We start from the raw sequence: 22,198 nt of genomic DNA, 5'->3' as shown, positions 1-22,198 counted from the left end.
TCTCAGCCTAACCCACCTCACAGGGTTGTTGTGAGGATAAACATAAGCTCCTTGGAGGAAGAGTGGGATATAAATGTAAAAATAAATCAAATAAATAAAAATAAAATGACATCTGGGGACTCATGTTTGAGAACCCCCTGCCTTAAGTAAGAATGAGACATGATGTTTAAAATTAGGCTACATTTTCCTCTACTGCCTCTAATAGTTGTAGGGCATGCAGACATTTGGGCCAATGCAGTTTTTCACTGCTTATCCATGCCAGGGAAATCATTACCTGTTGAACTGCTGTCTGTTGCACAGCTGTAGGCAAGGAGCCCTTGCATATTTAAAAAAAACAGTGAGCACTCCGAACTTCATACTCTGTTTTATGTCCTATTGGAAGTAAAGCATTAACTTCATTCTCTGACAGAAAGATGGGTTAAAGCAGAGACCCTAATTTAAAATGAATTACCAAACCAGAACTCTCTGAACTTTTGCTCCCATGCAATACCCAACCCACCTATTTCCTGTTCATACAAAGCACATTAAATAAGACGTGAATAAGCAACATCCCCCTCCAGTATAAATAAGGGTTGACTATGTGAAATTTTGGGCTTTTACGTTTACATGAAGTCTTCTTTTGCATTATAACAAAGCTGTTGGCTGAGTAAGAGGAAGCAACTATCAGCTTGAATGATTTTGACCTCAACTTCCTTGTACACAAGCAGCCAATTACAGCGTTGGAAAGCTACAAAAGTTGGCTGGTACAATAAAATATCTCTGTAGTTACACTTGACTTCAACTGAGAAGGATCACCGTGTCATTCTACGTGCTTGGTAAGTGGCATTCAGTCCATTGTAATAATTACAATGTGTTTTTTCTGTAAATATTGAAGAGTACTTTACTTAGGAGATGAGTTGGAGTTCTTCTGAGCAAGGAAGCTGTGGTCAAAGTAGCTATTGGTTTTCTTTTCAGAACGCTAGAAGATGCAAGTGGAACTTGTAATCAATTCTGCTTGTGTGCATATCTGAAGAGTATATATGTGTACATGATTGAGTGATTGATTAAGTGCCATCAAATCGGTGTCAACACTTAGTGGCCACATAGATAGATTCTCTCCCAGATGATCTGTGTTCAACTTGGCCTTTAAGGTCTCTCAGTGGTGCATTAATTGCTGTCGTGATCAAGTCCATCCACCTTGTTGCTGGTCGTCCTCTTTCCTTCAACGTTTCCCAGCATTATGGACTTCTCAAGGGAGCTGGGTTTTTGCGTAATGGGTCCAAAGTATGATAGTTTGAGCCTGGTCATTTGTGCCTCGAGTGAAAATTCTGGATTGTTCTATGTGTATGTAGACATGCTAATTTTACAGTCAGAAGACCCCGAATTGGCTACCCAAATATATTTGTCTATTAGGCAAATCTGAATTACATTGGTTTGGTAATCCTTATATATTCTAGTTGCAAAAGAGGGGCTTCACCAACATTTGGAAGTTGCTGGGAAGTCCAAGAACAGTTGAGGAGAATGTCATAGAAGCAATCTAGCAAACATTAGTCATGACTAAGGTTGAAATACTATGTACGGTTGCCTGCATGAAACTGGCAGTCTGATGGCAGGGGAGTGGGATGGCCTGCAGAAATCAGTGGGTTCAGTGGAACTTATTTCTGAGAAAACATGGAGCATTTCCAGACAGCAGGCTTTACCACAGGTTATCTGCGAGGCTTTACTGTGAGTTTGAATTTGCTCCAAAAAACTGATGCAAAATTGGATCCCCCACCCCTCGACATAAATTGGGCTATTCTCTAAAGTGCAATGAAAAACCCAAACCGTATCTGGAGTGCTCCCCAATAACTTGGAGGGACTTTGGGCAAACATGTCTTGTCCACTTTGCTAAGCAGAGTCCACCCTGGTTGAATATGAATGGGAGACTACATGTGTTAGCACAGCAAGATATTTCCCCAGGGGATGGGGCCACTCTGGGAAGAGCACCTACCTGCTTGCATGCTCAAGGTTCCAAGTTCCCTCTTTGGCATCTTCAAGATAGGGCTGAGGGAAACTCCTGCCTGCAACCTGGCTTGGAGATGCCGCTGTCAGTCTGTGTAGACAATATTGAGCTAAATGGACCAATGGTCTGACTCGGTAAATGGCATCTTCCAATGTTCCTGTGTAAATCTGGCCAATTTGTGCACACACATTCTCCATTTCGGAGGAGAAGGGAGCAGCTAAAAGCCCCATCTGGAAATGCTCACAGACAGGATTGAGTTGCAAATGCAATGGAAGTCCAGCAGCACAACTAAATCCCATGCCATTGCTTTCAGCAGGGCTTAGATGCTATATTTCTGCTAGTGCCTGAGGATCTTAAGTTTAAATAATATATGGAGGGAGAAGGGAGACAATCCATGTATAAGAGGAGTGCAAGGAATTCTATGGCTGGCAGAATCAGAATTCTGGTCTCCTTGCAGCCCCCTTCTGGTTTCTAGGCTTTTCTCCACAAATACAAGGATTAGGAATTACTTGCCATTTTAAAGTGCTGCAACAAACGGTGCTTCTGCATATGCCACCACCTTCTGCATTGCACTAGGCAGCAACTGTGCATGAATGGCAACCAGATCAAGAGAAAAGTGGCCTCCTTTGTGTCCTTGAGGGCGTTTTGGCCGGAGCCGTTCTTTTCACCTCTGCATGACAAGCTAGTGTGCCAAAATCCTTCTGGTACACAGCTTAGGAAAGGCAGAGCAGCCCTGGCCCTCCACCGCCCTCCGTTTCTTCCCTCTTGCTTGCTCACAGCTATTCTTCTTTGCTCTCTTGGGCTCACATCTCCACACGCCATCGGCTGCTTGCTCTCTTGTTAAAGCTGAAGCAGGTGATTGTTTCCCCCCTTGGGGATCCTCCTGGGCTGCCCCCATATTCTCTGAGCATCATCCTCTTTGTCGTTTTTCTGTCGTTTTGAAACATGGAGAGTATCCCTTTTTGCTCAGGCCAAACAACTGGCTACATCGTCTGAGGAGTTCATGACTTCAGGCAGCAACCCCAGATGTTTCTGGACTACAACTCCCAACGTTAGCCTTTGGCCATTGTGTCTAGGGATTTTGACAGCTGTCGTCCAACAACATTGCAGGACCCAAGGTTGAGGACCCCCCATGTTAAGCCTTCTTTAAGAAATGGAAGTGTCTTCTTTCTTCTTCTTCTTCTTCTTCTTCTTCTTCTTCTTCTTCTTCTTCTTCTTCTTCTTCTTCTTCTTCTTCTTCTTCTTCTCCTCCTCCTCCTCCTCCTCATCCCCCCCACCTCCTCCAACAAGCTGCCACACATGGGAAGCTCCAGAGGGGGGCAAATGCCCCTCAGACTAGTAGTTTGCCCCCCACACACCTGTCCCCCATTTCTGTTTCAGGAATCTAATTGGTGGGAAATGGATAACCCATCCATACATGCACTTCACCTCTTATATCCCCCCCCCAGTTGTTTTCTGCTGCTGTCACTGCAGCCATGGAGGGCCCAATCTCAATGGAGACTGCAGGGAAGAATTTTTTTAAAAATAACATTTCCCCCCACTCCAAATCAACTATTTGCTGTGAACAGCCTTGAGAATAACAGCTATTTGCTGTGAATAGCTGCTGTGAATAGCTCTGAATAATAGCAGGAAAATGGCACCAGGAAAGTGTTCAGCCTAGAGTTGCCACACACACACACCCGGAATTCCGGGTTTCACCAGGATTTCAAGCATCTCACCCGAATTGTTTAGCCCACCTGGATTTGCCCAGATTCCAGCTTTCTTTCTTTCTTTTTTTAAAGTGAAGTTCTAGCCTTTGTAGAAACAGAGTTATGGAGAGAAACATGCAGTCACTATTCTGCTCAACCGCTGGACTTGGATTAAGAGAGGAAGAGCACAGGAGGCTTGCTGGGAGGGTTTCAATTTTAAAAGTACAGTAACCCCCTGAGGAATGTTGCCTTGTTTGTTATCAGCAGGAGGTCTCTATTGAGCAGCTGAGAGGATAACTTGCTTTTGATGTGAAACACTACCTGCCTACCAGGCTGTGTATTGTAATGTTTAAGGACTTTCTTGGCTTTACATTCAATGCATGCCTATGTAGAAGTAAGCACTGTTGGTTTCAGTCAGGTCTTCTCTCAAATAAGTGTGTACAGAATTGCAGACTTAATTAAAAAGCTGTGCATTTTGTTGTTGTTGTTCTATTGCTGCTGTTAATACGTCAAGGAAAATGGTCAGGCAAAGATATCTTCCCCAACTATTGTTGGTAGATATCCAGAGCAAATACAAGTCAACTGCGATGCTCAGCTGCTAATTTGCATATGCAAAATTATTTTCAAGCCACTTTACATCACATGCAGATTAGGCACCTAGATTTGGAAGGCTAGAATACGGCAACTCTAGCCCAACCCTACCTCCCATAAGTGCCACGGTTGCATTCTACATCAGGGGCCCCGGCACTGCTCTTTAGGTGGGGGGAAGAGAAATGGTCCCATTATAAGCCAGACTCACATATCCTGACTCTGCACTCAGTTGTTGGAGGGCACCCATGGGTAGAATGGTTGAACTGGAGCATGGTAAGGTTGGATGGGCAGAAGGATTGCAGCTGGTGGCCAGAAAGACTGCACCTTATTGCCATCTGAGTGTTCGTGGCAGCACGACAAGAGTTATAGGAACTTAAAGTTGCATTGGATCAAAACTGGCCATGGCTACCAGCCAGGAGTGCAATAGGAGGCCACATGCTCTGTAGTAGAGCATAGCGTTGCGTGCCGATGGTTCCACCTACTATCTCCAGCTCACCCAGCTGGTTAAGGGAAATGTGTGCACTGGGCTCCAGTGTTGGTCTCTCCCTGCTCTTCATCCTGCCTGGGGTAGTATGGCTAGTGGGTTTAATCCTGGTAAGGATCTGGGTTGGACCCTGGACTCCCGCCATTTAATAGGGCCCAAGCTGCTTGTACATTCATCAAATCATAGAATGTTCAGAGCTGGAAGGGGCCTTGGAGGTCTCCTTCTAGTCCTACCCCTGCTCAGAGCAGGAATCTGCTACAGCTTCCGTGAGAGATGGCTGCCCACTAGCCTCTGTCTGAAATCCTTTGCACAAGGCGGGCAGTTGAGAGAAGCAGGAGAGAGCTGGTCTTGTGGCAGCAAGCATGACTTGTCCCCTTAGCTAAGCAGGGTCTGCCCTGGTTGCATGTCATGAATGGGAGACTTGATGTGTGAGCACTGTCAGATATTTCCCTTAGGGGATAGAGCTGCTCTGGGAAGAGCATCTAGGTTCCAAGTTTCTTCCCCAGCATCTCCAAGATAGGGCTGAAAGAGGCTCCTGCCTGCAACCTTGGAGAGGTTGCTGCCAGTCTGTGTAGACAATACTGAGTTAGAGGGACTGACTCGGTATATGGCAGCTTCCTACATTCCTATGTTCCAGCTTTTATGGTTAAGAAATTGCCTCTAATATCTAGCCTGAACCTGCTTGTTGGTTCTAACCCTGCCCTCAGGAGTAACAGATGGATTTCCATTTTCATGTGATATTGCAGTGTGCAATAGAGAGATAAGGAAAGTAAACAAATAAGGAATTGAAAAAGAAAAAGAGGACAAAGAACAGCATGCTATTTCATCATCTGCAGAATACTGAATTGTTGCCCAGCATTCTTGATCCTTGGATTCAACATTTGCCTTTGCAGAAAAGCTCTGTCCTCAGGGAGAATGGGAGGTGTGGATATAGAGTATGCCAGTGTGGTGGGTGGCCAGCTGGGGCATTCACATCCCCTCTGCCCCAGATTCCAGTGTCTCCCCGCAAGTTGTAAAAACACATTTCTCTTCACTCAAAAAACAGGCCATCTAAGCAGGAGGCTTTACAGACATGGCTTCTGCTCCGAATCTCCTTCAGAAGAGAGTGTGTGCGTTCAAACACCAGCCAAACTTACCCCAAAGTCCCTTCGAGATCCTTGGAACCATTCCACACACAAATCGGGCTTTGTCTTGCAAATTCTAGCTTATCTTGATGTATTTCTGGGGTTTTAAAATGCTGGTCTTAAGCTACTTTTTCTGAAAACTGGTGCAAATAGGGAGAGGCACTGAAGTAGAATCATTAGCATGATAAGAGGGATACTCCCTTTAGAAATGCAAATATAGCTCTTTAGTAATTGTGCTCTCCCCCCCTCCCACGGCCCCCATTGGCTAGAAGGAAATCACGGAGGCATGCCATGTGAACTTGCATCAAAACAAAACCTGAGAGCAGAGGGGAGGGGCTGCTTCCCTCAATGCCGTGAGTGTGATTCGACATGGCTTCGCTCAACATTTACCCCAAAGCATGAAGCCATGTGCGAATAACTCCCAGCTGAGGAATAAGATGCCTCACCTTACAAGCTTTGATGGTTTTCCGCTTCAGAGAAATCTCCCTTTATCTATCTCTCTGTCTGTCGTATTATATACTACCTGATATGTGTATACCTAGGCAGGGTACATAATTTTAAATATAAAAACAATTAAAGCAACACTGCAGAATAAAAACAGTAAAACAGCTTAAAATTAAGGAAGCATCATAAAACGAAAGAAGCATTAAGGAAGCATCAGTGGACCATTAAAGACTATTAATTCTTTTGACAAATCCCGGCTTCTGAGCTGGCATCGCCTGAGGGCAGGATAATAGTGATTAGCCATTCACACGGGCATCCGTCTTGCAGCAATACAATTCAAGGACACTCACATGGCACTTGGCGGGGAAGGGTCATGCCTCCCTCTGTCCTCAAAGCATGACACCCTCTTGGCTTCTCTTATCTATGAAGCCACTGGGGCCAAAGGGTGCGAAAGTGCTCCAGCCAAAGCCCAAAGAAAAGGGTGGGGCTGGCAAATGTAGCAGGGGTAGATTACTCCATCTGTCCTACCAGGACCCTATCTAGGTTCTGCAGCAAGAGCAAATTCCACCGTTGCTTGATAGCGCCGTTGAATTAGCTAAAGGTTAACAAGATTAAGCTTTAGAACGTTCAACCTTAAGAGTGTAAGAGTGTTTGTACAATAGCTGACGCTCACAGGATTTTAGTCATAAAGTTTAAATTCTGAACAACAGCAGGGAGGGGTCTGCCCTCATTCAGACTGCCAACTCTTCACGCATTTTAATACTATTACTACAATAACTACTAATAGAAATAAAAAGAAAAAACGTTATTTATTCTCCGCCCAATAATAAATGGATCTCTGGGTGGTTCACCACCTTTGCACATTCTAAGGGTCAAACTACATGTTAAGCCCTTGCTTTACACTGACGTGTGCTTCTTTCAAACTCCATAGCAGCCAGATCAGGGCGGGTGTGGGGGGGGCAGGGAGGAGGACTTTAAACCTGCCTACTCCCACAGACCTGATCTAGACAGAGCGCCTTTGCAGCCACTGTGTTCCATGAGAAGACTAGCGCCATTGGTGTGCAAATGAGGACCAAGAAACAACTATGTCGGCATTAAGCACAATACATTCTACACATTTAATGTGTAGTATGACCCTAACAGCATTATATAAGAAGTATGTATGCATGCATGCATGTATTTTATTATTTAGAAATAGCCCTATTTTGGGGGGAAATGACAATTGATCCTATATACTCCAAAGTAAGTCCCATTGAGTGCAGTGTTGTTCAAGTGGAAATACATAGAAGTGCAGCCTCAAAATAAATTGTAAATCATAGAGTTCTGCAATGCATAAAATTCGGCAATGCTTTTGGATGCCAAACTGTCACCAGTCAACCTGAATGAAACCAATGAGATTTGACTCCAACTGCCTTCTGGTTCACATTGAACTTGACCCTTCAGTTTGGTGTTGCTTTGGCTAGGCTAGGCCGGGTTGAAGTCTCAACTCCAAAGCAATCACTTCAAATCAGGCTGAACGGAACTGGGTCTGCCACCCAAAAGCATTTCAGACCAGGGGTCCTCCAAAGGTTCAGATTGGTGCTCCAGTGAAGTCCTAAGAAATTGCTTTTGTCTGTTACCTTTTCTCAAAGAGCTGCACATTTTAATGTTTATTAACTAACATGCTTGCTTCTGTATTTTTCTGCATGAAGTACTGACAAAGTTCTTTGCCTTTTAATGAATTTGTGTTTGCACAAAGAGGTGTGTTTCTTGTGTAAAGTATTTTTCCAACTGACATGAAAAAGTAAAAAATACTCAAACAGGTTTGGTATCGGTGTCTTAGTCTCCCAAGGACTTCTTTCATATCACTTTCCCCTCCATTCTTCATACAGAAATGTCCATTTTGATATTGGCCTTGCTCAAACAATCATCTGAATCTAGGTTTAATGTGAGTTACCAACATTGACGTGATTGGGTGAACCCATGCCAAAGTGGGCATCTCAGGTCATAAACCACCTTGGCATGGGTTCACACAATCACATCAATGTTGGTAACCCACATGAAATCTAGATTCAAATGGCTGTATGAATAAGGCCTTTCTCTGCTAAAAATTTAATTTGTCACGAGCATACTTGTGTACCACTGTTAGCAGTGATAGAACCCTGGGAATTGTAGCTCTTTGAGAGGTCTTGGGAACTCCACTGTTGCTACCTTCAACAGCTTTTCATGACAGTTTGATGCACAAAAACTAAGCAAGTGAGGCTTTTCTCACCATGAGATCTCCTTGTCAGGGCAAGTTGCATCTGCTACATTTCGTAGTTAACAAAGTACTGCTAAAGCCGGGACTGCTTGCAAGCTGGTTATCTTACCGGCATGGGATCATGGATCCTCTTTTTCAATTCAAATGAATGGGGAACATCTTGAATTAAGGGAGGCTCCCATGTGGATGCTGGAATTCTCACATCCATAAGAAAAGAAGAGAGTGAAGTGGTTCTTGGCATGCTTTATAGTCACACCTTAAGATGTAATGTGCGATTGAGGCAAATGCAGCTATCATACAATTAGAGAGGAGAGCTGGGCTTAGGAACATAGGAAGCTGCCCTATACCAAGTCAGACCATTGGTCTATCTGGCTCAGTATTGTCTACACAAACTGGCAGCAGCTTCTCCAAGGTTACAGGCAGGAATCTCTCTCAGCCCTACCTTGGTGATGCCAGGAGGGGACTTGGAACCTTCTGCTCTTCCCAGAGTGGCTCCATCCCCTCAGGGGAATAGCTTACAGTGCTCACACTTCTAGTCTCCCATTCAAATGCAACCAGGGTGGACCCTGCTTAGCTAAGGGGACAAGTCATGCTTGCTACCACAGGACCAGCTCTCCTCTTAGCTTGTGGTAGGAAACATGAATTGTCCCCTTTGCTAAGCAGGTTCCACCTTGGTTTGTATTTGAATGGGGAAGAGCATCTTCATGCTTGCATGCAAAAGGTTCCAAGTTTCCTCCCTGGCAGCATCTCCAAGATAGGGCTGAAAGAGGCTGCCTGCAACCTTGGAGAGGTTGCTACCAGTCTGTGTAGACAATACTGAGTTAGATGGACCAGTGTTCTGACTCAGTAAAAAGCAGCTCCCCATGTACACCCATCAGAGCCAGAGCTGGTTGCTTGATCTCTCTTCAAGTTCAGAATCAGTCACAGCAGCCCCAGGTCTGCTGCCATATAATGTGTGGAAAGGTCTTTACAGGGACCAGGGAAACATTGCTTTTGCTGTGCTATAATTTCAAGTTGTCATTTGTTCACTTATGTTCTGTTTGATAAATGCCCTTTTCCTCCCTCCCCTCCCCCTCAGTATTAAGCAGTGGCCCTGAAAATGAGCACCTATCCTGTGATGAACCAGCCAGGGGTCGTGATTGTCCAGCAAGGCAGCGGCCAGTGGCAGACGGACTTATTTGATTGCTGTGACGACTGCGGAGTCTGTGAGTGGCCATGCAAATATTTTATCTTGGGCAGGGTTGGCATAGCCTTGTGCAAATGTTGAGTTAGTCTTGGACCTCATGCCTTTCCAGTGCAGGCGCATTTAATGACAGAAATAACTCGCCTTTGTGCTCTACATGCTGCATGTTTACTAAGGGAAGGGAAGGTCCCATTGGGTGGGAGTGGCTATGTCCTCAGCATACAGATGCTGTCTTCTGTTATAAACAAATCCAAGCCACCTGTCAAAACTCTAAAGCCCCAGTTCTTCCTTAACCAGATATTGTTTGCATTCAAGTACTTCGGGGATTCCCAGCCTTGGGTCCCCAGATGTTTTTAGTCTGGGGATCACTGACCATCGTGGCTGGGGATGATGCGAGTTGTAGTCCAACCACATCTGGAGTCCCAAGATGGGTAACCCTGAACTAGAGCAGTGTCTACTGGTGGGAAGTCATGTGTGTGCTGAATGCGCAACTCACTTGTGCAATCTGCCCAGCCTTGCAAACTGCTACTATTTATATGCTGCTTTTCAACAAATGTTTCCAAAGTGGTTTACATAGAAAAATAAATAATGAGTAAGTAAGATGGCCCGCTGTCCCCAAAGGGCTCAGAATCTAAAAATGAAACATAAGGTGGACACCAACAGCAGCCACTGGAGGGATGCTGTGCTGGGATTGTTCTCCCCCTGCTAAATCTAACAGAATCGCCACTTTAAAAGCTGCCTCTTCACTCAGTTAGCAGGGTTGAATACACAACTCCCTTGCAGCAGGTAAATGTGAACTTCTAGGATATATCAGAAAATTATTGCTGATTCTTAAAGGCATTAGACTCCCTTCTTTGTGAGTCCATGGGAAACACTGAGCAATGGTCCAAGCTTCCTTTGGGAAAAGCAAGGAAAAAATTATCCTGTAATCATGCTTAAGTTTTCTGCCTTTTGTGGCTGAAAAGGAAGTAAAGCATGCTAAGGAATAGCAGAGGTAAATGGGAGTACCTTTGCTGCAGCAGGGCAGGAGGGTGGAATTATGAGAGTCTACAAGGAGTTCTAAAGAAGTGGCGTAACGATGCTTCCTCTCCAAGTCTGTCTCATTGAAATGCGCATTCTAGATGAAATGTGCTTTCTATGTCTCCACAATGGAGGGAAGTACACAGTGGATTCGCCCAAGAACCTTTGTTAGAAGCTGACATCTGTGATATTTAATAAGGCTTGGAGATTATACCTCTGCTAATGAGGCACCTATTAAAGTGGTGGCTTTCTTGTATTTAGCAGGCAGAGAGCAATTGGCCCTATCCAACCCCAGCACAGCATCCCTCCAATGGCTGTGGCTGTTGTCTCCCTTGTGTGTTTCTTTTTAAATTGTGAGTCATTTTCGGACAGGTGGGGGCAGAGCTATAACTGGGCAGACTGGTTCAAAGAACCCAAGCTGACCTGGTCCTGGGGGCCACCTGGCTTGCCCCTCACCCCAAGCTCTGGTGGTTTCATTTCCCAGCTGGCTTCATTGTCAGCCAGGTGTTCTTGAGAGGGAAAGACTACCCCAGCGGACAATGAAGCCAGCTGGGAAATGAGGCCACCAGATAAAACAAATAAAACACCCAGCCACTCAGCCAGTAACAAAGCCACCTGGGAGATGAGCTCTGGAGGGCTCCCTTCCAGTTGCTGGCCACGCCCCCAGTAAGTGACATCACATGCAGGGGTGTGGCTGGCACACAGGAGGGGGCCACCGGGGAGTGGGGTGAACACGAGCCCGTTCTCCCCTAACTACAGACTTGGGGACAGGGAACCATCCTCTCCTTCCTTCTGCTCTGTAAACCACATTGTGAACTTTTGTTGTTGCTGAAAAGCGGTAAATATTTTTAATAATAGTAATGGCTGTCATCCAGACTAATGTAACATGCATGCAAGAAAGGAAGCACACGTCCAGCTGCTGCATTACAGAGGAAAGTCGTGCAGGCTCGCATGTGTGGCAAGGAGCATTTCTGCTGATTGCTCTTTCCCTCTGAAGTGCTCTATAGCAGGGATTCTCAACGTTGGGTCCACAGATGTAACTGGACTTCAACTCCTATAATCCCCAACCAAAGGCCACCGGGGCCGGGGATTATGGGAGTTGAAGTCCAATAACATCTGGGGACCCAAAGTTGAGAATCCCTGCTCTATATCACCTGAAAATATGCCCCTGAGGGTCACACAGCCTGCAGGGACATATTTTTGGATGGTAAAGAGTGCTTCAGAGGGAAGGAGAAATGGATAAAATTGCCTTCTCTTGGGCAAATGACTGTGCTGCTTTATTCCATGGAACTCACTCATGGATGAAACCCGCATGCCTCCTTCTCTCCCAGCTCTTCAGGAGCAGAGTGAAGACTGTCCTTCTTATTCAGGTTCTTGGCCAATGAGCTCTCCCTGCATGCATCTTTTAAAATGTTTAGCTATGTTTTGTTCTGTTTATAGGTTTTTTTAAAATTGAGTTTTATTGTTTTATTGAATTTTATTCTGTTATCTTGTTGCTAACTGCCCTGGGGCCTTAGGACAAAAGGCGGTATATAAATATAGCTATAAATTCTGGAATACAGCAACTGCACTGCTTCTTTTGTTGCACACACACACGGCACTAGCCACTAATACTCTAGTTTAAAAGATGTCAATTCTGCACTTGCAGAAATAACAACCAATAATTTGCAAGGAACAAACCAACTAATGTACAGTGCAGCAACAATAACAACACAAGAGCTCGGATATAAGATCAGTGGATCTGTAAAAAAAGAAACCAGTACATCACCTAAATGGAAGATTAGATTAGAAAATAAAATCTCCAGGCTTAGATCAGATGCTAGTAAATTGAAAGATATGAAAGACAAGAAGCTGAAGAATGAAAACACCAAACAGGATCTGATCCAAAAATACCACCTAGATTCAAGGAAAATTAGAGAAGTCCTGGAAATAATAAAGCAGCAAATAACAGCAGTGTCAAAGAAGATTAGCAGATACGAAGCCAGAATTACACAACACAGGCAGAATCTCCAATTCCAGTTGAATCAGAGACGTTTCTACCAAAGCATAGAAGGAGAAACTGCAAGAAACGTAGAAACACCAAATAAAGAAGAAACAGTGCAATTCTGGGGGAAATTATGGGACAACCCAATAGATTATAATAAAAAAGCAGGCTGGATGAAAAAGGACAAAAAATGTAACCAACAAATGCAAGATCTAATAATAACACCAGAATTAATAAGTGAAAGAGCAAAGAAAATTAAAAATTGGACTGCGCCAGGCGACGATGAACTGCATGGCTTTTGGCTTAAAAACCTAACAAGCCTTCATAAACAACTATCAAAACAGTTCAATCACATTTTGCAGGGCGGTGATATTGAACAATGGCTAACAGCTGGGAAAACTCATCCTATATAATAAAAGGCTTCAGCGTGATCCCGTGCGCCCGTGTCTTTTTCGGCAGTTCTGAGCATGCGCGGAGCGCATGCTTAGAACTGCCGAAAAAGATACGGCCGCCCAGAGACAGGCGGCCATGTTGTCCAAGATTAGGGGACGGGAAGACACGGCAGCGGCGGAAGAGCCCTGCCTTTAAACTTAATGTCGGGGGGGGCAAGGAGGGAATAAACAGCAGCGGCGGAAGAGCCCTGCCTTTAAAATTAATGTCGGGGGGCCGGGGGGGAAGAAGCGGCAGCGGCGGAAGAGCCCTTCCTTTAAAAGTTAATGTTGGGCCGGGAGGGAAGAAACGGCAGCGGCGGAAGAGCCCTGCCTTTAAAATTAATTTCGGGGGGCCGGGGGGGGGGAGAAACGGCAGCGGCGGAAGAGCCCTGCCTTTAAAAGTTAATGTTGGGCCAGGAGGGAATAAACGGCAGCGGCGGAAGAGCCCTGCCTTTAAAATTAATGTCGGGGGGGCCGGGGGGAAGAAACGGCAGCGGCGGAAGAGCCCTGCCTTTAAAATTAATGTCGGGGGGGCCGGGGGGAAGAAACGGCAGCGGTGGAAGAGCCCTGCCTTTAAAATTAATGTCGGGGGGGCCGGGGGGAAGAAACGGCAGCGGCGGAAGAGCCCTGCCTTTAAAAGTTAATGTCGGGGCCGGGAGGGAAGACACGGCAGCGGCGGAAGAGCCCTACCTTTAAACTTAATGTCGGGGGGGGCCCAGGAGGGAATAAACGGCAGCGGCGGAAGAGCCCTGCCTTTAAAATTAATGTTGGAGCCGCCCGGGAGGGAAGAAACGGCAGCGGTGGAAAAGCCCTGCCCTTAAAAGTTAATGTCTAAGACCCAAGTATGCACTAATCACAATCTGCCCCCCGCCCGCCCGCCCAAACACCCGTTAACCAACACACACAAAAAGAAAACAAGTGCTAACACACTACACTCCCCCCCCCAAAAACAAACAAAAAACAGGAAAAAGTCCCCTCCCCCTACCAGTCAAGGGCGGGGGGGAAAGAAACGTTAATTACGTATGCGTAAAAAACAAAAAAACCTAGCACCCCGTTATTATAACGGGCTGAAAAATACTAGTCTCATAATGAAAGACCCAGCAAAAGGTGCAATTCCAAGTAATTATAGACCGATAACCTGCCTGCCAACCATGTTCAAATTATTAACTGGAATAATAGCAGATGAAGTGATGCAACACTTATTAACTAACAAACAGCTTCCAGTTGAACAGAAAGGAAATTGCCCGAACACCAGAGGCACAAAAGACCAGCTGCTGAGTGACAAAATGATTTTAGAAAATTGCAAGAGAAGAAAAACCAATCTAAGTGTTGCATGGATTGACTACAAGAAAGCCTTCGATTGATTGCCTCACACATGGATACTAAAATGTTTAGAAACAACTGGTGTCAGCAAAAACATTCAGATATTTATTAAAAAAACAATGAGCATGTGGAGTACACAGTTAACAATCAATGGTGAGACACTTGGACAGGTTAGCATTAGAAGAGGCATTTTCCAAGGGGACTCACTATCTCCTCTGTTGTTTGTAATCGCCATGACTCCACTTTCACAAATACTAAACAAAACAGGCCTCGGATACCAAACATCTAAAACATCAAGTAAAATCAACCATCTGCTATACATGGACGATCTGAAGTTGTATGGAAAGTCCCAGTCAGAAATTGAATCACTGCTGAATACTGTCCGTATATTCAGTAGCGATATAGCAATGGAGTTTGGACTAGACAAGTGTGCTGCATTAATAATGAACAGAGGGAAAATAACAAAAACAGAAGGAACAGAACTGCCCAATGGAAGCAACATCAAGAACCTGGAAGAGAAAGAACATTACAAATACTTGGGCATTCTCCAGGCTGATAACATCGCACACACTGAAGTTAAAAGAAAAATTGGAAGTGAATACATCAGGAGAGTTAGAAAAATCCTCAAGTCCAAACTCAGTGGCGGGAACACCATACAAGCCATAAACACCTGGGCTATACCTGTTATCAGATACACTGCAGGAATAATAGACTGGACCCAGGCAGAGCTAGAGACGCTAGATCGTAAGACCAGGAAAATCATGACCTTCAATCATGCTCTGCACCCCCGCAGTGATGTAGATAGGCTCTACCTCCCTCGCAGCTCAGGTGGAAGAGGAATGCTGCAAGTTCATCAAACAGTAGAGGAGGAGAAAAGAGGCCTTGAAGAATATATCAAGGACAGTGAAGAAGATGCACTTCAAATGGTCAATAACGCGAAACTATTCAACACCAATGAAACAAAGCAGGCCTACAAGAAAGAACAAGTCAAGAAGCGAGCAGAAAAATGGAGAAATAAGCCCCTGCATCGTCAATATTTGTACAATATAAGTGGAAAATCAGACATCACCAAGACCTGGCAATGGCTTAAGAATGGCAACTTGAAGAAAGAAACAGAGGGTTTAATACTGGCTGCACAAGAACAGGCACTAAGAACAAATGCAATAAGAGCGAAAGTAGAAAAATCCACAACAAACAGCAAGTGCCGCCATTGTAAAGAAGCAGATGAATCAGTGGACCACCTGATCAGCTGTTGTAAGAAGATCGCACAGACTGACTACAAACAAAGGCATGACAAGGTAGCAGGGATGATACACTGGAAAATCTGCAAAAAATACAAGCTACCTGTAGCCAAACATTGGTGGGACCATAAAATTGAAAAAGTTGAAGAAAATGAAGATGTAAAAATATTATGGGACTTCCGACTACAAACAGACAAACATCTGCCACACAATACACCAGATATCACTGTAGTTGAGAAGAAAGAAAAACAAGTCAAAATAATCGACATAGCAATACCAGGGGATAGCAGAATAGAAGAAAAAGAAATAGAAAAAAATCACCAAATACAAAGATCTACAAATTGAAATTGAAAGGCTGTGGCAGAAAAAGACCGAAATAATCCCAGTGCTAATTGGCGCCCTGGGTGCAGTTCCAAAAGACCTTGAAGAGCACCTCAACACCATAGGGGTCACAGAAATCACCATCAGCCAATTACAAAAAGCAGCTTTACTGGGAGCAGCCTATATTTTGCGACGATATCTATAATAACCCACAGTATTGATGATAAAATTCAGCCATCCCAGGTCCTTGGGAAGGACTTGATGTCTGGATAAAACAAACCAGTCAATAACACCTGTCTGACTGTGTAAACAAGAAATAATAATAATAATAATAATAATAATAATAATAATAATAATAATAATAATAATAATAATACACTCTGACAAGTGACTCCCAATGGAGGCTTTTCATGCCCTGCTCTGGTTCTGTCTAGGTCTCTGTGGCGTGTTCTGTACCCTGTGTTTGGGATGCCAGGTTGCCTCAGACATGGATGAATGCTGCCTCTGTGGCCCAACCATGGCAATGAGGTCTCTCTACCGGACAAAATATGGGATCTCGGTAAGTGGATCATCTCACCTTGACTATCCTCTCTTGTTGCTTGAATCTTGAGTGCTTGTGTAGAAAATGCATATCTGCGAAAGGCCTTGTGTAACTCCAAAGCTCATCTACTCTCGCCATTAAAAGCTGGTCTAGGATAGCTCATATTCAGCTTTGCACATAGTTCTACACTGTACAGCATGTTGCTTTTATACCTAAAGGGTTCTGGAAACTGTAGTTTGGTTAGGATGCCAAGTATTCCCTTAGATCTCTAGCCCTCCTCAGAAAACTACAGTTCCCAGGATTCCCTGGGAGTGGAATGAGAGTGTATTGTGTACAGTGTACATTTAAGTCTATAGTGTGAATAGGCCCTGTCACTGTCTTGGACTAAAGCCAAATGATAATTTTGTCAGTGTTGAAGGTGGTATGACTGAGTTATTCCAATATGCATACTATCCTCCTTGATCAGATAGGTATTTGTGGAGTTTTGTAAAGTATCAGCCTCCTGCTATGGCGAGAGAGAGAAATGGAAACAGATTTCACCTAAACAGAGGTCATTCTGCAAATCTATTTTGGCAAGCATTATAGGAATGCCAAGAGTGGGGCTACCATTACGTGACCATGTCCAAAGAAAGTGGACCGTTGGGGCCACACCCGAGCAGGGCCTGCTATTCACCTCCACCCTGCTTGCTTGCTGTTCCCTTGCCTTGCCTCTTGTCCACCCAGCGTGCTCACCCTGTCTGTCTTGCTCACCCCACCTACCAGCCAGCTGCTCTGCAGACCCCACTAACTGCTAACACAGGCGCCTGCATTTCCCCCTGGCTGGTCAATGTGATATAATGATGTCACTACATGGGGGCTCAAAAAGGAGGGGCATTGCTCAATTACTGAGCACAGGCCCCATGGGAGGCAGAGATGCTCCTACCCCTGGACTTAGGGGCCGATGTCCAGGGCCTCCAGAGTCCCTGTCCCCCCCCCCAAATACTCTTTAGTCTGTCCTGGGTGGTGTAGTTGCCTGGGGGATCATTATGATGATCAATTTGGGGGGGGGGCCTCCAAAGGCCTTTAGGTCCAGGCTCCAAAATTACCCAGGTGCACCTTCGCTGGGAGGTAGTTACACCACTGAGGAACACAGTATGAATTTGTCTTATCCTGATGGTGTGACACCTAAAACCTAATGGCACAGCGGGGAAATGACTTGAACAGCAAGCCAGAGGTTGCTGGTTCGAATCCCCACTGGAAAACACCCATATCAGGAAGCAGCGATATAGGAAGATGCTAAGGCCAGTCACTTCTCTCTCAGCCTAACCTACTTCACAGGGTTGTTGTGAGGCGAAACCTAAGTATGTAGCACACTGCTCTGGGCTCCTTGGAGGAGAGCGGGATATAATTATAATAATAAATAATAAATTAATAATAATAATAATATAACAGCAACAACATTGACAATAAAATTCTGGCATCCCAGGTCCTTGGGAAGGACTCGATGTCTGGATAAAACAAACCAGTCAATAACACCTGTCTGACTGTGTAAATAAATAAATAAATAAATAAATAATCAGAATAGGCATCATCTCATACTGCACGGGAGATGGTAATGGTAAACCCCTCCTGTATTCTACCAAAGACAACCACAGGGCTCTGTGGTCACCAGGAGTTGACACCGACTCGATGGCACACTTTACTTCACTTTAATGGTATGCTACATAAAGGGTTAAGTGGGGAGTTTTAGAAACCAGTTTGAAAGAACATAATGTAATCAGCATTACATTAAGAAACCCATTCATCATCTTAGGCTAGCTACCATTGTAAATCATGTTTGCTGTTTCTGGGTAAACAGGTTTCGTTTCTTGCTATTCACCTTTATTAGAGCTGTGCTGAATATTCTCCAGCTTTCGTTTTCAGGCACATTCATTCTCTGCACATGTAATGAATGGAAACAGCTATCTCTTCTTTTGCCTGCCCCACTGCGCTTAGAGGGGACGGAGGCTTTCTCACCACCCTTCAAAGGACATCCTGAGCTGCTGAAAATTAGACCATTTATATGAAGCTGGTCACCATGTGCTTGAGATTCATTTCTGGTTTGAATTCAAAGCACATGAGAGACTTAAGATTCAAGCTGGTTGAAGAACAACCCTCTCCAAATTGTTTTTGGGTTCAGGTCCAGATTGGGTTTGCCGCCCTACAAGTGCAACATGAAATACTGAATCTCCCTTTTAGAAAAGAGAAACAAGGTTCCAGCCCATGACTTGTGTTTATGTTAATGTTATGCTGCTTTTCATGAGCTGAGTGTGCCTTACAATGGCAGAACACTTTAAAAAGCCTTGATATCATGGAACAATAAAAGGGCTTAATAATCATAGCAGTGACAGGCCAACAGTCAGCAGCCAAATGACCTTCTTGGAAGGAAAACACTTTGCTTCATTAAAAAGAGAGGGAGGGAGAAGAGGAGAGCTGGTCTAGTGGTAGCAAGCATGACTTGTCCCCTTAGCTAGCTAAGCACAGTCCACCCTGGTCAGGGGTGGAACTACCATTGGGCGGATAGGTTCAAAGAACCCGGGCTGCCGCCAATAAGGGGCCGTGCCTCGCGGCCCCGAAACACCCCCAGCATCTGACGTCAGACGCTAGTTTAGCTCCTGAGTGGGAGCTGCATAGCCCCCGTTGGGGAATTAAATGGCCACTGTGTTTGTGGCACCAGCTGGACTCGAACTCCTGAACGGAGCTGCGCGGCTCCGTTCGGGAGCCAGACCACACACCCCCACGTCTGATGTCAGACGCAGGGGGTGAGGTGAGTGGGGCCCAGGCTGCAGGCCGTCTGGCTCTGTGCCTGCCTTCGGGAGTTTCTGCCCGTCAGTGTAGACAATACTGAGCTTGATGGACCAAGAGTCTGACTCAGTAGGAGGCAGCTCCCTATGTTCCTAATTTTCTCTTCTGAACCAACCACGTCAATGCTAACTGTTTTTCTCTTCCACAGGGATCCCTGCTAGGGGACTTCTTCGCTACCGGGTGCTGCCCTCTCTGTTCCCTTTGCCAGCTCAAAAGAGACATCAACAAAAGGAAAGAAATGGGGATATTCTAGGAAGGTATGTTTTGTCCGCAGGGCTTAATGATGGGGGAAATGGGCATAGAATGACCATCTGGTACAATGGCCCTGTTGATTATAATCAATGACAAAGCCCTTTAGAGCAGAATCTAAAACATGTAAAAGCCAAACATTCTCTGGCATGATCACAAAAAGATAGAGCTATGGAGGCAAGAGCTGGCTTGATTCTTAATCACGGGGGTTGCCAGGGGGCCCTGCCCCAATGGTGTCCCTGGGTGGTCCCTATCCTTTCTCCCCTCTAAGTGAATTGTTACTCTACATATTGATGGACTAACTACATATGCATGCAAATGTGTGCAACAGAGGCATGATTCCAACCAGAAGTGCTGCTCTCTTCTTTTCTAAAAACCAGCAAGGCAAGTGGAGGAACCTACATGGGACCATAGAGGCAGGGAGGGGGCAATTTTCATTCATTCATTCATTCATTCGATTTCTATACCGCCCTTCCAAAAAATGGCTCAGGGCAGTTTACATAAAGAAATAATAAATAAATAAGATGGATCCCTGTCCCCAAAGGGCTCACAATCTAAAAAGAAACATCAGATAGACACCAGCAAGAGTCACTGGAAGTACTGTGCTGGGGGTGGATAGGGCCAGTTACTCTCCCCCTGCTAAATAAAGAGAATCACCACGTTAAGAAGGTGCCTCTTTGCCAAATTAGCAGATTTTGCCCCTAAATCCGTGATTTAGAAGAAGCAACAGCAGCTGTTGCCCTTGGGGTTTTGTTATGTATGGCATAATTTGGTCCCAAGCAGTGCTCCTCCTAACAGGGATTCTCAGATGTTGTTGACTACAACTCCCAGCATTCGCTGCTGCAGTGGCCTTTGGATGGGGAATATGGGCATTGTAGTCAACAATATCTAGGAGTCCCTGTTACAGGGAACCCTCGTCCCAAGATTTGCTTATTTATTTATTTATTCGATTTCTATACCGCCCTTCCAAAAATGGCTCAGGGCAGTGTATATACACATTTCCATTTTTCTACTTTCAGGGCTTAGTGGTGCCACAAGGGTCGCGGGTGTCCTGTGCCCTGCTTGCCCACATGTGCACCCTGAGCCTCATTTGTCCATGTGGATGCCTCTTGCTGGACAGGGAGCAGTCTGCATCGCTTGTCCGCCTGCCTACTAGCTCTCCTCACCGCGACAGGCCACTGCTCCCTGCCGCCAGCCTGTCAAGGCTTATTATGATGGCGTAGCCACACAAGGCAGTGACATCATAACATGCTGTAGCAGGCCAGTGGCAGGGGTGGCAGCCTTCCACAGCAAGGAGGGCAAGTGGGCAGGCCCCATCACCCACCCATTCTCTGTGCTGTTCCTGCCTATGGCCCACCATGGTGCATTATGATGAAATTGCCACGTCACGCGGCAACGTGGTATAATGTGCTGCAGGAGGAGCAGTGGCCTGCAAGGAGAGCGGGCCGGTGGCCAGGATGGGGAGCACCCACTCGCTGCCTCACTTCTGTCCATGGGGACAACCCACATCCTGGGCTGTTGGTGCCCCTTCTCGCTGGGCACCCTAGACGACTGCCTAGTTCACCTAGCAGGCGAACTGACCCTGTCTACTTTAAATATGCCATTTTTCTGCTGTAGAAGCCCACAAAGCAGCTTATGATGGAACAATTGTCCAAGAAACTACTGAGAATGCTTTCTCTTCTCTTTCTTCCAGATCTGCTGGCATTACACAGTCGTATGTCCTGGAGCTTCTTGTGCATATATGCATCATCATCCCTCATAATCAAGCCAATCATTGCTTTGAGTGATATATGGAGTTGATATATTGGACATTAATACGTGGGCGTTTTTCACACAGCAGGCTTTACTGTGAGTTTGAAGTGGCCCCCAAAAGACTGGCACAAAAAGTGGATTTTTTAACCCTGGATATAATCAGGCTACACTAATATGCAATGAAAAACCCAAACTGTGTGTGAAGTGCTCCCCGATAGCTCACAGGGACTTTGAAATAAATCTGACTGATATGTGAACACAGACCCTCCATTCCGGAGTGAGCTAAAAGCACTGTGTGAAAAACGCCCTGGAATAAAACACACACACTGCCCCCCCCCCGCCGTGAATATGTCATTTTGTTACTGGAAATGTTTTTAGAAATTAATAAAAGGCAACTGCACACTTCTTAGATAATTTTGCTTGAATTATTGATGCAACATGCTTAACGTTTACTGCTGGTCTAAGTAAAATGAATATTTCTGGCCAAAGCTTCTCGGCTTCCTACCTTTGTGTACGTGGAGTAGCCAAGAGATTGGAGAGCTGGTCTTGTGGTAAGGTAAAGTGTGCCATCAAGTCTATTTCGACTCCTGGTGCCCACAGAGCCCTGTGGTTTTCTTTGTTAGAATACAGGAGGGGTTTGCCATTGAGTTGATGCCTTTCAGCATTTTCCTATATCACAGCTGCTCAATATAGTAGCAGCGGGGATTCAAACCGGCAACCTTCTGCTTGTTAGTCAAGCATTTCCCCGCTGCACCACTTAAGGTGACGGTCTTGTGGTA

The 22,198-nt window shown here is 45.3% G+C and overlaps 1 protein-coding gene across 1 annotated transcript; it reads left to right on the top strand.

Annotated features, from left to right (window-relative positions):
• The first annotated feature begins 587 nt into the window (after nt 1-587).
• LOC128325885 (placenta-specific gene 8 protein-like) lies at nt 588-21,824 on the top strand. The gene is made up of 5 exons (XM_053251732.1): nt 588-815; nt 9,630-9,756; nt 16,489-16,613; nt 19,567-19,675; nt 21,361-21,824. The coding sequence occupies exons 2-4, from the start codon at nt 9,651-9,653 to the stop codon at nt 19,669-19,671; spliced, it is 336 nt and encodes a 111-aa protein (XP_053107707.1). The 5' UTR covers nt 588-815; nt 9,630-9,650; the 3' UTR covers nt 19,672-19,675; nt 21,361-21,824.
• The last annotated feature ends 374 nt before the right edge of the window (nt 21,825-22,198 follow it).

This window comes from Hemicordylus capensis, chromosome 5, assembly GCF_027244095.1.
Source record: "Hemicordylus capensis ecotype Gifberg chromosome 5, rHemCap1.1.pri, whole genome shotgun sequence".
Classification (NCBI taxonomy): Eukaryota; Metazoa; Chordata; class Lepidosauria; order Squamata; family Cordylidae; genus Hemicordylus; species Hemicordylus capensis.
The sequence above is the reverse complement of the archived record's forward strand: the minus strand, read 5'-3'. Positions and strand labels throughout refer to the sequence as shown.

Coding starts and splice junctions, on each gene's coding strand:
- LOC128325885 (XM_053251732.1), top strand. CDS start 9,651: ATGAGCACCTATCCTGTGATGAACCAGCCAGGGGTCGTGATTGTCCAG. Junction 9,757..16,488: donor CTGTGACGACTGCGGAGTCT/GTGAGTGGCCAT, acceptor GGTTCTGTCTAG/GTCTCTGTGGCGTGTTCTGT. Junction 16,614..19,566: donor GGACAAAATATGGGATCTCG/GTAAGTGGATCA, acceptor TCTCTTCCACAG/GGATCCCTGCTAGGGGACTT.